Genomic DNA, 14,416 nt, shown 5'->3' with positions numbered 1-14,416 from the left:
GGAGGAGGATGATCTTAGTTGATGGGAAATGGGTGGAGGCTCGGCAATTATCAGAGGATTGGCGGGGAAGGGCGCGACTGTCGCAAGGCTGGCCCTGAGGGATAATCGATGTTCCTGGGGGGCAAACCTTATCGCTGATGCACTCCAAATATGACGCACGCGCGGCAAATTGGGGCAGGAACTTGATCGTGCAGTCTCCTTTCACCCAGTGGACAGATTGCGCTTGCAATTGCCGTGTCGAAGTAGCGGCAGTGGTGTACGCAGAGGGTTGGGTTGGAAGTGCCACAGATGGCCGGTGCACAAGATAAAGAAAGCGGGCGATATCGGGGCGGTCGTGGGGACCCAAGCACCAGACGCCTGGGCATCCGGGGAGTTGACAAAGAGAAAAAGGAAAGTGATGAAAGGGGAAGAGGCGTGGAAGGGGTGGTGTCGCGTGCGTCCGGTGGTTCAGCACTGCGTCTCCTCCATATTCCCGCCACGGGCATGCCACGGCGCGCGGTCCCTGGATGGATGATCGCATGGCCGCGATTCGTAAATTCGGTGACTTGACGTATCCGGCGCTGCTTATCGCGCCCGCCCGCCCCGGCTTTCTGGGCAACAGGCCATCTCGCGCTTCTTTATTCAAATAAATATCATCGCGCGCTCAACTCCCTTTCCTCTGTCCACTCTCCATTGCCTCACGAAGCATCCCTCCCACTGCCTCTCTCGCTCATCCCTCCAAACCCACCCAGCCCATCTTCACATCTCCCGCAAAGATGGTGCGCAGCTGCCACGTGCTCCTTCCCAACCGTGCCACGTACTGATTGCTTTTGCAGGCCGAATCAACAATCGTCTCCGACACCGCCAAGGTCAGTTATTCCTCACCCTCCTCGCACGTCTTGCTCGGCCTCGTACTAATGCGGCGCAGCTTCAAAAATACCTCTCCCTCCCTCAGCGCGGCAAGGTGATCGCGGAATACGTGTGGATCGACTCGTCCAATGGCGTCCGCTCAAAATGCAAGGTGAGTGATTATTCCTCCTGTCATCTCCGCCCATTTCGTTGTGGCCTTTGCGTGTCTTGCTCGAGGCGCCCTCGTCAAGGACGACATCACCAAACAGGCGTCGCCCCGAACTGCGCCGCCGCTTTCGGGGCGAGCCGGCCTCAACGATTGGCCGCGCTAGGCCTCCGCCGGCTTTGCCCCATCAGAAACTCTGCCCCGGCAATGCAGACCCAAATGACGCATGCGCGAGTTTCATCGTGCAGCCTGAGATGCGGCATTATGCTGACCATGGCATGTGCCTTGTTGCGTAGACCCTCGACAAGCCCGTCACCAGCCTGAAAGAGCTGCCCGAATGGAACTTCGATGGCTCCTCCACCGGCCAAGCCCCTGGCGACAACTCCGATGTCTTCCTCCGCCCCGTCGCCTACTTCCCCGATCCCTTCCGCCTTGGCGACAACATCCTCGTCCTCGCTGAGTGCTGGATGTCGGACGGCAAGCCCAACCAGTACAACTCTCGCCACGATGCCAACAAGCTCATGTCCAAGCACGCCGCGCACAAGTTCTGGTTCGGTCTCGAGCAGGAGTACACCTTCCTCGACTCCACCAGCTGGCCCTACGGCTGGCCCAAGAACGGCTTCCCCGCTCCCCAGGGCCCCTACTACTGCGGCAACGGCACCGGCAAGGTCGTCTGCCGAGACATTGTCGAGGCGCACTACCGCGCCTGCCTCTTCGCCGGCATCAACATCTCCGGCACCAACGCCGAGGTCATGCCCGCCCAGTGGGAGTACCAGGTCGGCCCCTGCGAGGGCATCGACCTCGGTGACCAGCTGTGGATGTCGCGCTTCCTCCTCCACCGTGTCGCTGAGGAGTTTGGCGCCAAGGTCTCCTTCAGCCCCAAGCCCATTCCCGGCGACTGGAACGGCGCCGGTCTTCACACCAACGTCAGCACCAAGGAGATGCGTGCGGACGGCGGCATGAAGCACATTGAGAAGGCCATGGAGGCCCTCTCCAAACGCCATAAGGAGCACATGAAGGTCTACGGCGAGGGCAACGAGGCGCGTATGACTGGTGGTCACGAGACAGCCGCCTTCGACAAGTTCTCCTGGGGCATTGCCGACCGTGGCTCGTCCGTGCGTGTCAATCGTGCATGCGCCGAGGAGGGCAAGGGATACTTTGAGGACCGGAGACCGGCCTCCAATGCCGATCCTTACCAGATCACCGGCATGATTGTCGAGACTGTGAGTAGCCCCTACCCTGCCATCTTTTCGCCCAAAATACTGACGTACCTCAGCTCTGCGGCAAGGTCGAAGGCACCGACATGTACACCACCGCCACCCAGGCCGAGGCCCAAGTGCAAGACATGCCCGTCATCCAATCGAAGCCGTAGAAGACGTACAGTTCGAGACATAGACGGAGGGGGATTGGAGAGGGGGAAGGAGTGCAATGACCGTTATGATACCTTTCTGTGTGCGTGTCTGATGTTGTACCACGCTGCAATGGATCCGAGCAACATACCTAGCGCTCCACCGCGCCCAAGAGGGCCAAGTATGTAAATATTCTGTATTCTTGGTTGACTATTGGCTCGCCAGCCAAGTCTAGTGATTAGCATGTCAATCACCACATGCCCTTCCTTGCACCAAAACTCTCATTGTCACTAGATGTCCAGGCATTCGTCTCATTCGTCAGTTCACCACGGCTGCCACGAAGTATTATCTATTACGGGTATCATCATCTACGCTATGCTGACCACAGCCCTGAGCGGGAGACGCTCCTCCTTGCCCGGCGTCATACCCACGGGTGTCTTGTCCACCTCTAAATCCTCCAGTCGCCGTCCGTCCGCCATGGTATTGGCCACCTGCTTCGAATCCTGCCGCTCCTCTTCTCTCTCGCTCTCGTCATCTCCATCATCACTACTGTCATCCTTGTCCTTCTCCTTATTACTCTTCCGGTCTCCACTCCCCGACCTTCGCTCCTGTGCATCCATCTCCAGCTCCTTTCGATGCCGCGCCACCAGCTCCTTCGCCAGCCGCTCGCCACCATCTTTCCCCTGCTTGGTGAAATTCACTCCCTCGAGCGCGCGATTGACATCCCAGATCCCCTTCTCTCGCTTCGTCTTGTATCGCCCCAGTAGATTTCCCTGCACCGGCCCGAAACTTTGTTGCGCCGTCTCCAGCAGCCTCAGGTAGATGGACCAGCCGTGCGTGACCTGCGTCCGGATCTTGTCCAGCTGCTCGCTCGCTTTCTCTCTCTCTTGTAACTCCAGCAGTTCATTCTTGCCCTGTTGGAATCGACTCCCTCGAAGCAAAGCCTTGCTCTCGGGATCCTTCCCCTTCTTCTCCACGTGCTTAATCAGGCCTTCGACGAGAAAAGCCGGCGGCGCAATGAGCGCATTCGCATTCTTGAACACGAACCCGCCCAGCCCTTTTCCAATCCCGGAACCTAGCCCGGTAAGCTTTGACGACAGCGTCTCGCCATCCTTCCACTCTGATTTCGGCAGCGTCACGAGCCCCGTCCAGCCGTCGTAGATGCCGTATGCAAACTCCTTGCGCGCAGCAGTCAAGCCGGATTTGACGCCGTGGATCTTGATGGGTTTGCGCACGGTATTGTCGCCCCAGAGGCGAGGGGCGTTGTGCGTTCCTTGAGCGAAGGCGACGGCGAGGTCGTTGGGCATGGTGAGCATTGCTATGCCGGCTCGTTTGACGCCCCAGTTGAGATCCTCGATGACTTCCTTCGGCAGAGGTTGCGTGGGATCGGCAGATAGGGCGGAGCTGGCCGTGGACGTCGTCAATTGTCGATCATTTGGTGGTCTCAGACTGCCATCTTGTGCTTGGGGCGGCGGCTCTGCTCGTCGTTCGGCCTCTGCGCGTTGTCGCTCGGCTCTGTGCTTCTGCTTCGCTCGCTTTCTACGCTCATGCTCTTCTCGATGGCGGACATGTCGGGCGATGCGCACTGGCACCATTCCCACGCCCTCTCCAATCCCATATAGCGAGCTCTTGAGCGCTTCGGCACTTCCAGTGATGGGTTCCCCCGGGCCATCAAAGTCGTTCCACGCCCGATGGCGTATCAGCTTCAACTCGCTCCTGTTCACTTTGCCCTGCTGAAGCAACAGCTCCGCAGCCATTGCCGAGAGCCGCAAGGATGACTTCTTAACCTTCCACACGGCCACGCGGTCTTGCAGGATGGAGCATCTCATGCTGTGGCGCCCATTCAAGGGTAGGTGACGCATGAAGGATTTCACCGCATTCTCTGCGCCGTCGCCTTCCGCACTAATGGAGTCTGCAATCTTTTGCACATTCTGCTGCGCCTCGTCCGTCAGACATTGTTTGATGCCTTCAGCCAGCTTCTCAACCGTGAGCTTCTTGTATGGGATGCACTCGAATGCGCCAGCTCGGGCTCCGGCCACCATGTTTCCCCAGAACGGCTGATCGCCGAAAAAGGGCACAATCATGGTGGGTTTGGCACACTTCAACCCGATAGCCGTTGTGCCAGCGCCGCCATGGTGAACCACTGCTCGCGTGCGCGGGAAGAGCCAGTCATGAGGAATATTGCCCAGCATGAAGACGTTCTTGGGCGTGTTTGCATTCGTCGCGCCAAACCCACCCCAGCCCTTGCTGATGAGAGCACGCACACCAGCCAGCTCGACGGCCTTTAGGATCATTTCTGTGAATGCGTTCGGATCATCGACGACGATGCTTCCAAAGCCAATGTATACGGGCGGCTCTCCAGCATCCAGAAACTCCTGCAAGTCGTCGGCCGGTTTGTAGTCCCGTGCGAGATCCAAGAAGACAAAGCCCGCAATGTCGATTTCCTTCCCCCAATCCTGCGGCTTTGGGACGAGTGAGGGGCTCCAGATGTATGTATACGGCACTTTGGCACGGTACAATGCTCCTGGTGCCCACAGTGAGCTGACGGGCTCGAGGTGAAGGGTGTGTTCGCGGAATTTGTTCACGATGTCTCCGAGTCCTTGCCAGGTCATCTGTGTGGTGCGAATAGTCAGCGAAATGGCCTTTGTGCTGGTCTCGATGGTACGAAGAATCATCACTCACCATTTCCACCAGTGGGTAGCTCATCAAATTGACATAGCCTGTGTCCACGTTGCTTTTGCGATACTTGATGTTCGCCAATGGGTGCGGGAACTGGGTAGTTGGTGTGTAGGGGAACGTGAAAACAATATGCAGCGGTATCCCCAGCCTCTCTGCAATGTGAACATGGGCCATACTTGGCGGATTGGCGATGATGGCATCCGCTACGAAGGGTAGGACTGGCAGTTCCTTGCCGTCAGCACCCTTCGCTGGCCGACCTGGGGTGATGCAGGCTTTCCAGAAGCCTTCGAACATGGTCCCCATGTCTGCTCGTCGCCTGCCAATGTCGCCCCCGCGTATCGTGGAGACGTTTGGGATCAGGCCAGGGTTCTTGACCATGAAAGCCATAAGTTCGCTTGGGTCGCCGCCGATACCAAAGAATTCCAGGCCCGTCGCTTCGACGAAGTCTTCAAAGACGGGGTGCGTAGCGATGCGGACGCGATGGCCGTGCGTCTCCTTGAGGATCTTGCCAATCTTCAGAAAGGGCTGAATATCCCCTCTGCTTCCGATGACCATGACGACGATGTTCATCTTGGGCTGGGGGGCGGAGAAGTGCAGCGAGGATTTCTCTCGCTTTTGTTCGCGCTTGATGTCCTTCTTGCTTGTCCGTCCCGACTCGAGGCCTAGCTGCTTCCGAATGCTTCGCCCCAAAGCCCTGGAAACGTAGCCGCTCTGTGCGGTCTCTTCCATGGATATCTTGAGCCTGCCGTCTCTGCGCGAAACTTTGCCCTTGGTACGGAAGAATTCGTTGTTGATCAGAAAGCGTCGCCGCTCCTCGCTGTCGGGTTGCGAGGCTCCCGATCGCGTTCTCCGTGCATCGGTTTGCTCGCTCGTCTCGTCGTCGGATGAGCTCGACGAGTCCCAATCCTCGTGCGCCATATCGAAATGATATTGAAACGTGCCATGGTTGCCAGTGCCCGGCTTTTTGCCAGGGAGCAGATAGCTGGATGGGAATGTCCTGCCAGATGGCCTCGATCTTATGGCAGGCGCCGTCTGTCCTCGTAGCGCGGGAGGTCTTGACTGGCCATTACCACTGCTGTCAAGCACATTGCTCGTGGGTGCTGATGACTCGACCTCCTCTAAACCCTCGCCCGTCCGCACATCGCTCGGTGCAAGGGCGCGCTGATCGTCGGCCATGTTGCAACGCTCGTTGATAATTAGCAAATTGCAGGTAACATGCTGAGAACAGCCGCGAAGAAGGATCAGAAGGCAATAGAGCTCCAGTAACTTTAAATCAGAATGGTTCTCAGGACAGTGGCAAGCAAAAAGTGAAAGTAAATCATAGATATGGCTGGGCCGGGATGACCTCAGAGCTCGCGTGGTTTTAGGCTTCTCGCCTTTCCGCGAGAAGCCGCACGCAGATACGTGATGAAGTGATGCAGTGCAATACTGACTATCGACGCCACGGCTGGCTGGATCAAATTTGATTTGTGACCTACTTATGCGGGTTTAGGAAGATACCGAGCGACCGGAGCCATAAATATATTAGGGATTTCTCATTAGAATTAAGTGATAGTTGCAAGTCTAACCGAACAACACAAATAACGCCTCGCAACATGCTGCTGAATGCGAAAGAAAATGAAGGACCCCGATCTGATGTACATGGAGAGTTTTTGACTGAGAAAAGGTTTCCAGAAAAGCGCAGTCCTTGCGGACAAGATGTAATTCGCGCCTTGTCGTACGGCCAGGGCCTGAGAAATGGATGATGGGTGACAGGGTTGGACGGTTAAGTATATGCCTCCATCAGTCTGGCGGTATCAAAGCGATTAGTCAATGTGATCTTCTCGGTGTTTACACCTGGCTCATGGCTGGCCCACTTCTTCGGATGCCGCTGGGACGGATGCCGCTGCCGCGGGTGTTCAGGCCGGAGAGGACGGTGGAGACAAGGAAGGCGAAGAAGCCGAAGAAGAGGAAGGCGTCGGAGGCTTGCGCTTCGGTGCATCGTCCGGATTTGCCAGTCTTCACGCCGTTGGTGATGTGGTTGGAGTCGAGATAGCCCTGTAGCGAGGAAGCGATGGTCAGTGTACTGAGAGGAGAGCGCACGTGTGAGGGTGCGCGCGTACCTGATTGCTGCAGCTATGCACGCCCAAGTCGGCCGCCAACGCCACCGCGCCGCAGAACCAGAAAATGGTGTTCAGGATGTCGAGGATAAGGGGGAACCAAGGGGAGATGGAGAAGTTCTCCCAGATGGTGGCGGGTAGGAGGTAGAAGAGCGAGAGCATGCCGAAGACAGAGCAGAAGAGGCTGTAGTTGACGACAGAAGGGCTGTTGTGGGCTTCGGCGACCATGTTGCCGACAATGGCCATGACGAGGAGGGCCCAGAGGAACTAGGCGATGAGGTTAGCAGATTGGCGCGGAGGAGGTAAGGGCGTTGCGGCGCATACCTGGAGCCCTCGCATGGCGATGTTGAGGGGCTTTGCAAGAGACATGGTGGCTGAGTGGTGGTCAGGTGGTGGTTCTAGCGATGGATATAGCGATGACGAGAGGGCTGGGCGCGTAGTGTCGGTGTGGTGTAGGGATAAGAAAGAGGGAGCAAGTGAGAATGGAATAGAAGGGAAGAGTAATGCCGTCAGCGCGAAACAATTTGTCGGCTACGCCCAAATCAGACGGCGCGCCTCTACGTCATCCCACCCAGAGCTCGGATTGGCCCGGGAGCTCGCAAAACCCTAACTCTACCTCTTCCCGAACGTCCGTCGCTGCACGGTGATGATGATGGTCATCAGGGAGAAGATCAAGCAACTGGAGCACAACGTCACTTCCTCCCTAGTTGCCGGCTACGAACGAATGCATCATCCTCCGATTCTTCTCTCCCTTTTACTGAATGGGCCCCCGACAACACTGCGCAAGGATGATCCGTGTATACGCTGTACCTTGCAGTACATCCGAATTTCGGCCGCGTGCATGCGGAAGCGTGGAAAATTCCCCGGCGCTCATCGTCATCAGCATCATCATCGACAACATTGAGCTATACTGTACTCCACTCTTCGGGAGGCGATGGTGCTCTAGATCTCTGTCCCTGCAAAGGTATGGTATCCCGTGAGGTTTTTCCCTGACCGGAATCAACCGCTTTCAGACCCGAATCTGCTCATCTCATCCGCACGGTTTTCCTGAGGAAGAAACATCTTTCAGAAAGCCAATAGACAACTCCCTTGCCCTGTGTGACCGATTGCCTTCATGTTACCAGAAGGAAAATTGCTCAACGAAAAGGGCAAACCCTCAAAGGTAGTACTGCTTACCTCTCTTTCCTTCATATCAACAAGCTCATCACGAAAGAACACTGGCCGGACTCTGCTCGATTTTGTTGAATCAAACCGAACGGTGGACGAGATTCCTCAGCATCAGGCTGCGTATTTGGGTATTGCTCGCTTCATCGACACCAACGGTCCCTTAGTATCTATACCTTCTGCTTTTGGCCCCCACGATCACTCCTCTCGATGCTCCTCGATCATGACAAGAGCAAGAAGCATGCCGCTGTTCACAGCTAATTCATTTCATCTTTATCTCTCTATCCAGCGTTTGGGCGTCTCGGCAACTTCTGGCGTGGTTTGATCTACAGCAAGGGATGGCTGTACCACCCCCAGGAATGTATTTCTTGACCGCAACCTCCGAACAATAAGTTTCTCCCGTTTCTCCAAGTCCACCGCAAGTATGGCTACAATATCCCAACCCGAGATGATGCCCAGTTCTGACGACAGAGAAAAAGGCCAACATGCCAAAGATGAAGAGCAAGGCTTTCTGTCCAAGGAGTTTGCCGTACAAGACTCGCCCAAGGGGGATCGCTTCAGCTACAAATTTTGGATCGCAACGACAATCAACACACTCTCGACGGTTTCCATTGTACGCGGCGCCATTTGAGCTGCAGCCGCCAATGAAAGTAGGCTAATACAACGCCTTCACAGATTTTCGTGAATAAGCGCATCTTCGAGACCGAATCCCTCCGCCACGCCCAGGTCACTTTTGCCGCCTTCCACTTCATCGTCACTTCGGCACTCCTCTACATCCTATCCCGGCCAGCCATCAGTCTCTTCCAAGCGAAGCGCGTCAGCCTGATCCAAATCATCCCACTCGCGCTCGCCATGATCTTCAATGTCGTCCTGCAAAACGCCTCGCTGGCTTACTCCACCATCCAATTCTATCAAATCGTCCGCACGCTGCTCACCCCTTGCGTCGCGATGCTAAACTACGCGCTCCACCGCATCACAATCTCCGCGCGGATTGCCTTGACGCTCGTGCCGATATGTCTCGGCGTGGCCGTCGTCTCGTACTTCGACACTCTGGCCGATGGCGTGGACGACGCGAAACGCACGACGATGTTGGGAGCGGCTTTCGCCTTCTCCGGGGTCCTTGCCGGTGCCGTCTACACTCTCTGGATTGTCAAGTATCACAAGGCGCTGGAATGCTCGAGCCAGCAGCTCCTGTTGAACCAAGCGCCGGTCAGCGTGCTGTTGATGATGTTCATCATTCCCTTCTCGGACAACAACACCGGTTGGCTGGAAGTGACGACACCAACTTGGATCTTGATTTGTTTGGTAAGTGGCAGCCATGACGTTTGACTTGCGCCTGCTGACGGTGTCTAGAGCGGTATTCTGGCCTGCATCCTCAACGTATCTCAATTTGTTGTCATCGATGAAGGAGGGGCCTTGAGTAGCACGATTGTGGGCCACTTCAAGTCCTGTTGCATTATACTGCTGGGATGGGTTTACAGCGGCAAGTCGCTCACGGATTATAGCGTATTTGGGGTTGCGCTGGCCATTGGAGGGATCATTTCGTACGTGTAATTTGTCGCTCTGGCAATACAACATCTCGCTAACCTACCCAGATATTGTGGTGTCACGCACCGTGAATTGAGGAAATGAGCAAGATCCTTGAATTGAAACCACGCCGTAAATCGATTGAATCTATGAGTCGTCATCGTCTGCGGTCGTACACATTCCGAAGGTACCTTATTTAGCCGGTGATCGAAGTCAACTAGGCACCATTTGGCAATGGTAGAGCTCGAAGCGCCAGACACCTCAGCGTCATGGCTGGATGAGACTTTCCTCATTCGTCCGCAGCCTCATCAGCATGCCCTCGCTTCCGTAGCTTCTCCACACCGTAGAGCAGCTCATCCGTTGCCAGGTCACTCCCAGAGGAAATTTGAGTCCGATTAACACGCTGCAACTTATCGTTCAGCGTGCCAGATTCGAGAAGGACGACGTCTCGATGGGGCGATGAGCCATGAGTAAGTCGAAAGGCCTGCATCCGCTGCTTCTCTTTGATGCGGGCATCCTGCGACATAATCATGTGACCGGAGACAAACGCAACGTCCAGAATCGGATGGTCGAAGGCACTCCAAGACCATACCTCATTCTCCGTGTTCTGCTTGAGAATCTCTGACGCTGGCAGAATGGCTAGTCTGCGAGACTTCTCAGAGGCCGCAAGGACGACGTCACCGATATCAGATGGTCCGAACCAGAGTCCAGAGATGGCGATCGAGTCTGTGTCGAACACGCCTTGCAGAGAGAGCTTTCTTAGCAGCTTGCATTCCGACCAGTCCCACACTCCAATCCAATCATCTCCGCCACCACTCAATAGTAAAGTAGTGCCGGGGATAGGACAAATCTTGCTGACGAAATCTTTATGTCCAAGACAATAGCCCTCGATGATGTGGGACTGAGGTGGTCCCCTTGTTACACGGATGTGCTCGTCTCGGTCCGCAGTAATGATGTATTTTCTTGGCTTTCCATTGACTTCCTGCTGTCCGTAGGCGAGATCTGTAAGCATCGAGACATGGCCGAGGAGAAGTTTGTGTTCGAAGGCAAGTGGTTCTTTCGACTTGGGGGTCAGATTCTTCTGATTTTGCTGAGCAGCCAGGGCTCGAAGATTGCGTTGCGTGTGGACTGTTTTGGTGGTTGCTGAGGGCTGGAATGGCTTCTTCTCGACGTGCTTGTGTTCAGGGGCAGTCACCTCGCTGGTGGAAGTGGCATCCGAGTTGCCATTGGCTGTATCATCGACGAGTAGAGGCAATGAATAGACGTCGCCGAATTTGTCGCCAACGAGAATAGTGCTGTTGTTGGGAAGAACTTTGACGGCGCAGGGGCGCTTGGGCATGCTCCTGCTGCTCAACTGCGCTAATTCTCCGGTGTCGTTCACGGACAGAACGTGAAGAGACTTGTCGTCGGTGACGACGAGGACGTATTGATTGTTCGGGGAAACAGTCAATTTGATGATATTCTTCGCCGATTGATCGCTTGGAGCAGTCTTCAACTTCTTCGTAGGTCGCTCGTTATTGTCGTTGGCTGGCGAACTGGTCGATGTTGTTTCCTAGCCTGCGTGTGAGAATGCTTGCCTTTATATGGGCAGACGGTAACTGACCACAACTTCTGATGAAGACCAGTGTGACACAATATCGCCAGATGTCAGAGATACCGATTGCAGCTTTGGACCGCAAGCGGCGATGAGGTAGCGGGTGTCAGAGCTTGCGGCCGGTGGACACACCGTCGCAATGCATTGGAATGGCTGTTGCATCTTTTGACACCTGCGCGCTCGAGTTTGATTTCGTTCTCGAGAATATTTGAAGTTCAGCATATTGAAAAGTTGCTGCCTCAGGCCGTAGCTGGTGTCCGAATTAGGCTTGGTGGCGGATCTTCCCATCGCCAAGAGACGCTGCCGCCCACATCAATTTGAGCGACGTCGAATCTTGCGGCCCACGACGCTCTTCCTTTTTCATCTTCACCACACAACACGCCTTAAATCGAAACACCCGACCCTATACCGCACCGACGCTATGGGGGGCAAGACAGCTAGCAAGTCCGTCTACTTCGACAAGCTCAAGTCCCTCCTCGAGGAGTACAACAGCATCTTCATCGTCACCGTCGACAATGTCTCGTCTCAGCAGATGCACGAGATCCGCGCGAGCATGCGCGGCCAGGGTGTCGTCTTGATGGGCAAGAACACCATGGTATGCATCAAGAGCTTGCGGGATAGCAGGGAATGGTTGTGCTAATGGCATATCACAGGTCCGCCGTGCGATCAAGATCTTCATCAGCGACAACCCGGAGTACGAACGCCTCCTTCCCCACGTCAAGGGCAATGTCGGCTTCGTCTTCACCAACGGCGACCTCAAACAGACGCGTGAGAAGATTTTGAGCAACCGCGTGGCTGCGCCGGCTCGTGCTGGTGCCGTTGCGCCCGATGATGTCTTCATCCCCGCTGGAAACACCGGCATGGAACCCGGCAAGACCTCTTTCTTCCAGGCTCTCGGTGTTCCGACCAAGATTGCGCGTGGTACCATTGAAATCACCTCCGACCTCAAGCTCGTCCAGGCCGGTCACAAGGTCGGTGCCTCCGAAGCCACCCTCCTGAACATGCTCAACATCTCCCCCTTCACGTACGGCATGGGTATCTCCCAGATCTACGACCAAGGGCAGACGTTCGAGTCCAGCGTCTTGGACATTGAAGAGTCTCAGCTCCTCAAGGCCTTCACCAGCGCCATCACGACCATCGCCACCATCTCCCTCTCCCTCAACTTCCCCACGCTGCCCAGTGTCATGCACAGCTTGGTGAACAGCTACAAGAACCTCATCTCGGTTGCGCTGGAGACGGAGTTTGAGTGGGACGCGATCCACGAGCTCAAGGACCGTGTCAGGAACCCTGACGCCTATGCTTCCGCCGCGCCCGCCGCCGCCGCCGGTGGAGCCAGCGAGGCCGCCGCCGCCGCACCTGCCGAGGAGGCGAAGGAGGAGGAGGCTGAGGAGAGCGAGGAGGACATGGGCTTCGGTCTGTTTGACTAATCTCACTCTGCAGTAGTCGACATATGCGGTAGAGTAGGACCATGCGAAATGCAACGACTTTCTACCACATCCGAGCTGTCTATTTCACTTCCGTCCCATGCCGATGCATACTACAGTTACACCACTCCAAAGGTACGTCAGCTCTGTTGTTACCCTCGTACCTTCTTCACAGGATTAGAAATATTTAACTCCAAGATACGTCTCTGACGATTAAAAAAAGCAACAACTCTAATTTTTTTATGATCTACCACGCACACATCTATCTCTATGGAAGATAATGAAACCACGCTGCAACAGACGCTGACTGATTCAACCTTACAGTGCCCATTGCATTCATACCAGCCCCAGATCAACCCTCAACCAGTACACCTCCCAGCCACTCTTGCCCCCCAAGCTTCTACACATGCCTTCACTCTCTTGATTGCCCACAATCACGTATCCATGCGCCCACCGCGGCAACCCATCTTCCTGAAACCTCTCCATCTTCTCCTTGAACAGCTTCGTCGTAATCGTCTTGGCCAGCCCTTTGCCCCTGTACGCCGGCTCAACATGCAACGTGGTCAAACTCCCATCCAACCCCACGAACGCCCATGATATCGGCTGGTCAGAGTCGCGGGGGAAGATGGCGAGATTGGGCAGCACAGCCATCGTGCGGTCCTGCCGCGGAATCTGCGTGCGCGAGCGCACCAGCGCGAAGTCCTCTCTCCTCAATTTCCCCCAGCGTAGTCCCTCGGGCAGCGTACGATCCCTCAGAGCATCGACGTCCCAGACGAAGGTGAAGTTCGGGTGATCGGTCTGGAACTTGGAACTTAGCACGCCCAGCTGCTTGAGGAGGGGCAGGCTGCGCTCGTGCACCGCGCCCCAGAGCATGATGTTGCTGTCCTGCGCGTGACCGCCGTAGTGATTGCGCGAGAGGCCTACGCTGTCCAGGTCGTCTTGCTGTGAAGTGGTGGAGTTGTGGTTGGCGGCGCGGGCCTTTGCCGCCGCCGCTGCTGCCGCGTCGAGTACATCCTGGTGTATTGAGATCGGGACGGGTAGATTCTTCATTTCCTGGACCAGTTCGCGCATCAATGTCATCGCTCCATTTCTACGTTCCCCGTTGGAATCGTCGCGCTCTTCGTATTCCCAGCTCGCAGCGAGCCAGACTTCCGATTCCGGACGACAGGATCGATCCACAAATGCCATGAGCCATGGTGCCTCCGCGCCGTCGTGCTTCTCCGAGCTTGCAGAGGTGAGATCGAGGTTAGTGAGGAGACACGAGGCGTCGAAGAAGCGGCCGAATTGCAAGCGGCGATACAACGGAATGCTGGCTGGGAGATGGGGCTTGAGAATCTTCAATGCATTGGCTAGCGCTGTTGATGCTTCTGCGCCCCCTGTAACGGGGAATCTGTTGACGGACATTGAGGATGACGGGGACTGGATTCCACGAGGTGGTGTCGCGATTGGAAAGGTATATTCTCTATCACGCGGTGATGCGCAATAAATGCACGGTCCAAATCCGTTCAGCTTGACTCACCAGCTAATTTACCGAATTCGGCAGGAGAGATACAGTTTGGGAGCCTTATGTTGTCGTCACCTTTCGT

General features: G+C 55.8%; 8 protein-coding genes across 8 annotated transcripts; 4 read left to right on the top strand and 4 right to left on the bottom strand.

Moving 5' to 3' along the window:
- The first annotated feature begins 673 nt into the window (after positions 1–673).
- On the top strand, positions 674–2,617 carry BDY17DRAFT_298864 (uncharacterized protein). The gene is made up of 5 exons (XM_033733813.1): positions 674–758; positions 816–848; positions 908–1,000; positions 1,291–2,217; positions 2,271–2,617. The coding sequence occupies exons 1-5, from the start codon at positions 756–758 to the stop codon at positions 2,364–2,366; spliced, it is 1,152 nt and encodes a 383-aa protein (XP_033589199.1). The 5' UTR covers positions 674–755; the 3' UTR covers positions 2,367–2,617.
- A 94-nt stretch (positions 2,618–2,711) lies between these two features.
- On the bottom strand, positions 2,712–5,940 carry BDY17DRAFT_251721 (uncharacterized protein; the record flags this gene model as incomplete). The annotated part of the gene is made up of 2 exons (XM_033731197.1): positions 2,712–4,955; positions 5,026–5,940. The coding sequence occupies 2 exons, from the start codon at positions 5,938–5,940 to the stop codon at positions 2,712–2,714; spliced, it is 3,159 nt and encodes a 1,052-aa protein (XP_033589198.1).
- A 912-nt stretch (positions 5,941–6,852) lies between these two features.
- Positions 6,853–7,490, bottom strand: BDY17DRAFT_311074 (non-classical export protein Nce102; the record flags this gene model as incomplete). Its single annotated transcript, XM_033735497.1, has 3 exons — positions 6,853–7,059; positions 7,125–7,388; positions 7,446–7,490. The coding sequence occupies 3 exons, from the start codon at positions 7,488–7,490 to the stop codon at positions 6,853–6,855; spliced, it is 516 nt and encodes a 171-aa protein (XP_033589197.1).
- A 640-nt stretch (positions 7,491–8,130) lies between these two features.
- BDY17DRAFT_163090 (uncharacterized protein) lies at positions 8,131–8,925 on the top strand. The gene is made up of 2 exons (XM_033729738.1): positions 8,131–8,707; positions 8,765–8,925. Exon 1 carries the CDS (start codon positions 8,236–8,238, stop codon positions 8,608–8,610), a length of 375 nt encoding a protein of 124 aa, XP_033589196.1. The 5' UTR covers positions 8,131–8,235; the 3' UTR covers positions 8,611–8,707; positions 8,765–8,925.
- BDY17DRAFT_252134 (uncharacterized protein) lies at positions 8,737–9,839 on the top strand (the record flags this gene model as incomplete). The annotated part of the gene is made up of 3 exons (XM_033731226.1): positions 8,737–8,898; positions 8,961–9,590; positions 9,639–9,839. The coding sequence occupies 3 exons, from the start codon at positions 8,737–8,739 to the stop codon at positions 9,837–9,839; spliced, it is 993 nt and encodes a 330-aa protein (XP_033589195.1).
- A 262-nt stretch (positions 9,840–10,101) lies between these two features.
- On the bottom strand, positions 10,102–11,568 carry BDY17DRAFT_317243 (WD40-repeat-containing domain protein; the record flags this gene model as incomplete). The annotated part of the gene is made up of 3 exons (XM_033736076.1): positions 10,102–10,313; positions 10,350–11,364; positions 11,416–11,568. The coding sequence occupies 3 exons, from the start codon at positions 11,566–11,568 to the stop codon at positions 10,102–10,104; spliced, it is 1,380 nt and encodes a 459-aa protein (XP_033589194.1).
- Positions 11,569–11,827: 259 nt separating this feature from the next.
- BDY17DRAFT_252042 (ribosomal protein L10-domain-containing protein) lies at positions 11,828–12,833 on the top strand (the record flags this gene model as incomplete). Its single annotated transcript, XM_033731218.1, has 2 exons — positions 11,828–12,001; positions 12,060–12,833. The coding sequence occupies 2 exons, from the start codon at positions 11,828–11,830 to the stop codon at positions 12,831–12,833; spliced, it is 948 nt and encodes a 315-aa protein (XP_033589193.1).
- A 333-nt stretch (positions 12,834–13,166) lies between these two features.
- On the bottom strand, positions 13,167–14,234 carry BDY17DRAFT_311070 (uncharacterized protein; the record flags this gene model as incomplete). The annotated part of the gene is made up of 1 exon (XM_033735496.1): positions 13,167–14,234. One exon carries the CDS (start codon positions 14,232–14,234, stop codon positions 13,167–13,169), a length of 1,068 nt encoding a protein of 355 aa, XP_033589192.1.
- Between the last annotated feature and the right edge of the window lie 182 nt (positions 14,235–14,416).

The sequence above is a fragment of the Neohortaea acidophila genome (genome assembly GCF_010093505.1).
Source record: "Neohortaea acidophila strain CBS 113389 unplaced genomic scaffold BDY17scaffold_6, whole genome shotgun sequence".
NCBI lineage: Eukaryota > Fungi > Ascomycota > Dothideomycetes > Mycosphaerellales > Teratosphaeriaceae > Neohortaea > Neohortaea acidophila.
Note: the sequence above shows the minus strand (reverse complement) of the source record. Positions and strands in the feature narration are given on the sequence as shown.

Bases quoted from the DNA above. Each gene is read 5' to 3' on its own strand.
- BDY17DRAFT_298864 (XM_033733813.1), top strand. The intron at 849-907 runs GTCAGTTATTCC...AATGCGGCGCAG, and splicing joins TCGTCTCCGACACCGCCAAG to CTTCAAAAATACCTCTCCCT. The intron at 1,001-1,290 runs GTGAGTGATTAT...CTTGTTGCGTAG, and splicing joins GCGTCCGCTCAAAATGCAAG to ACCCTCGACAAGCCCGTCAC.
- BDY17DRAFT_163090 (XM_033729738.1), top strand. From the start codon at position 8,236: ATGTTACCAGAAGGAAAATTGCTCAACGAAAAGGGCAAACCCTCAAAG.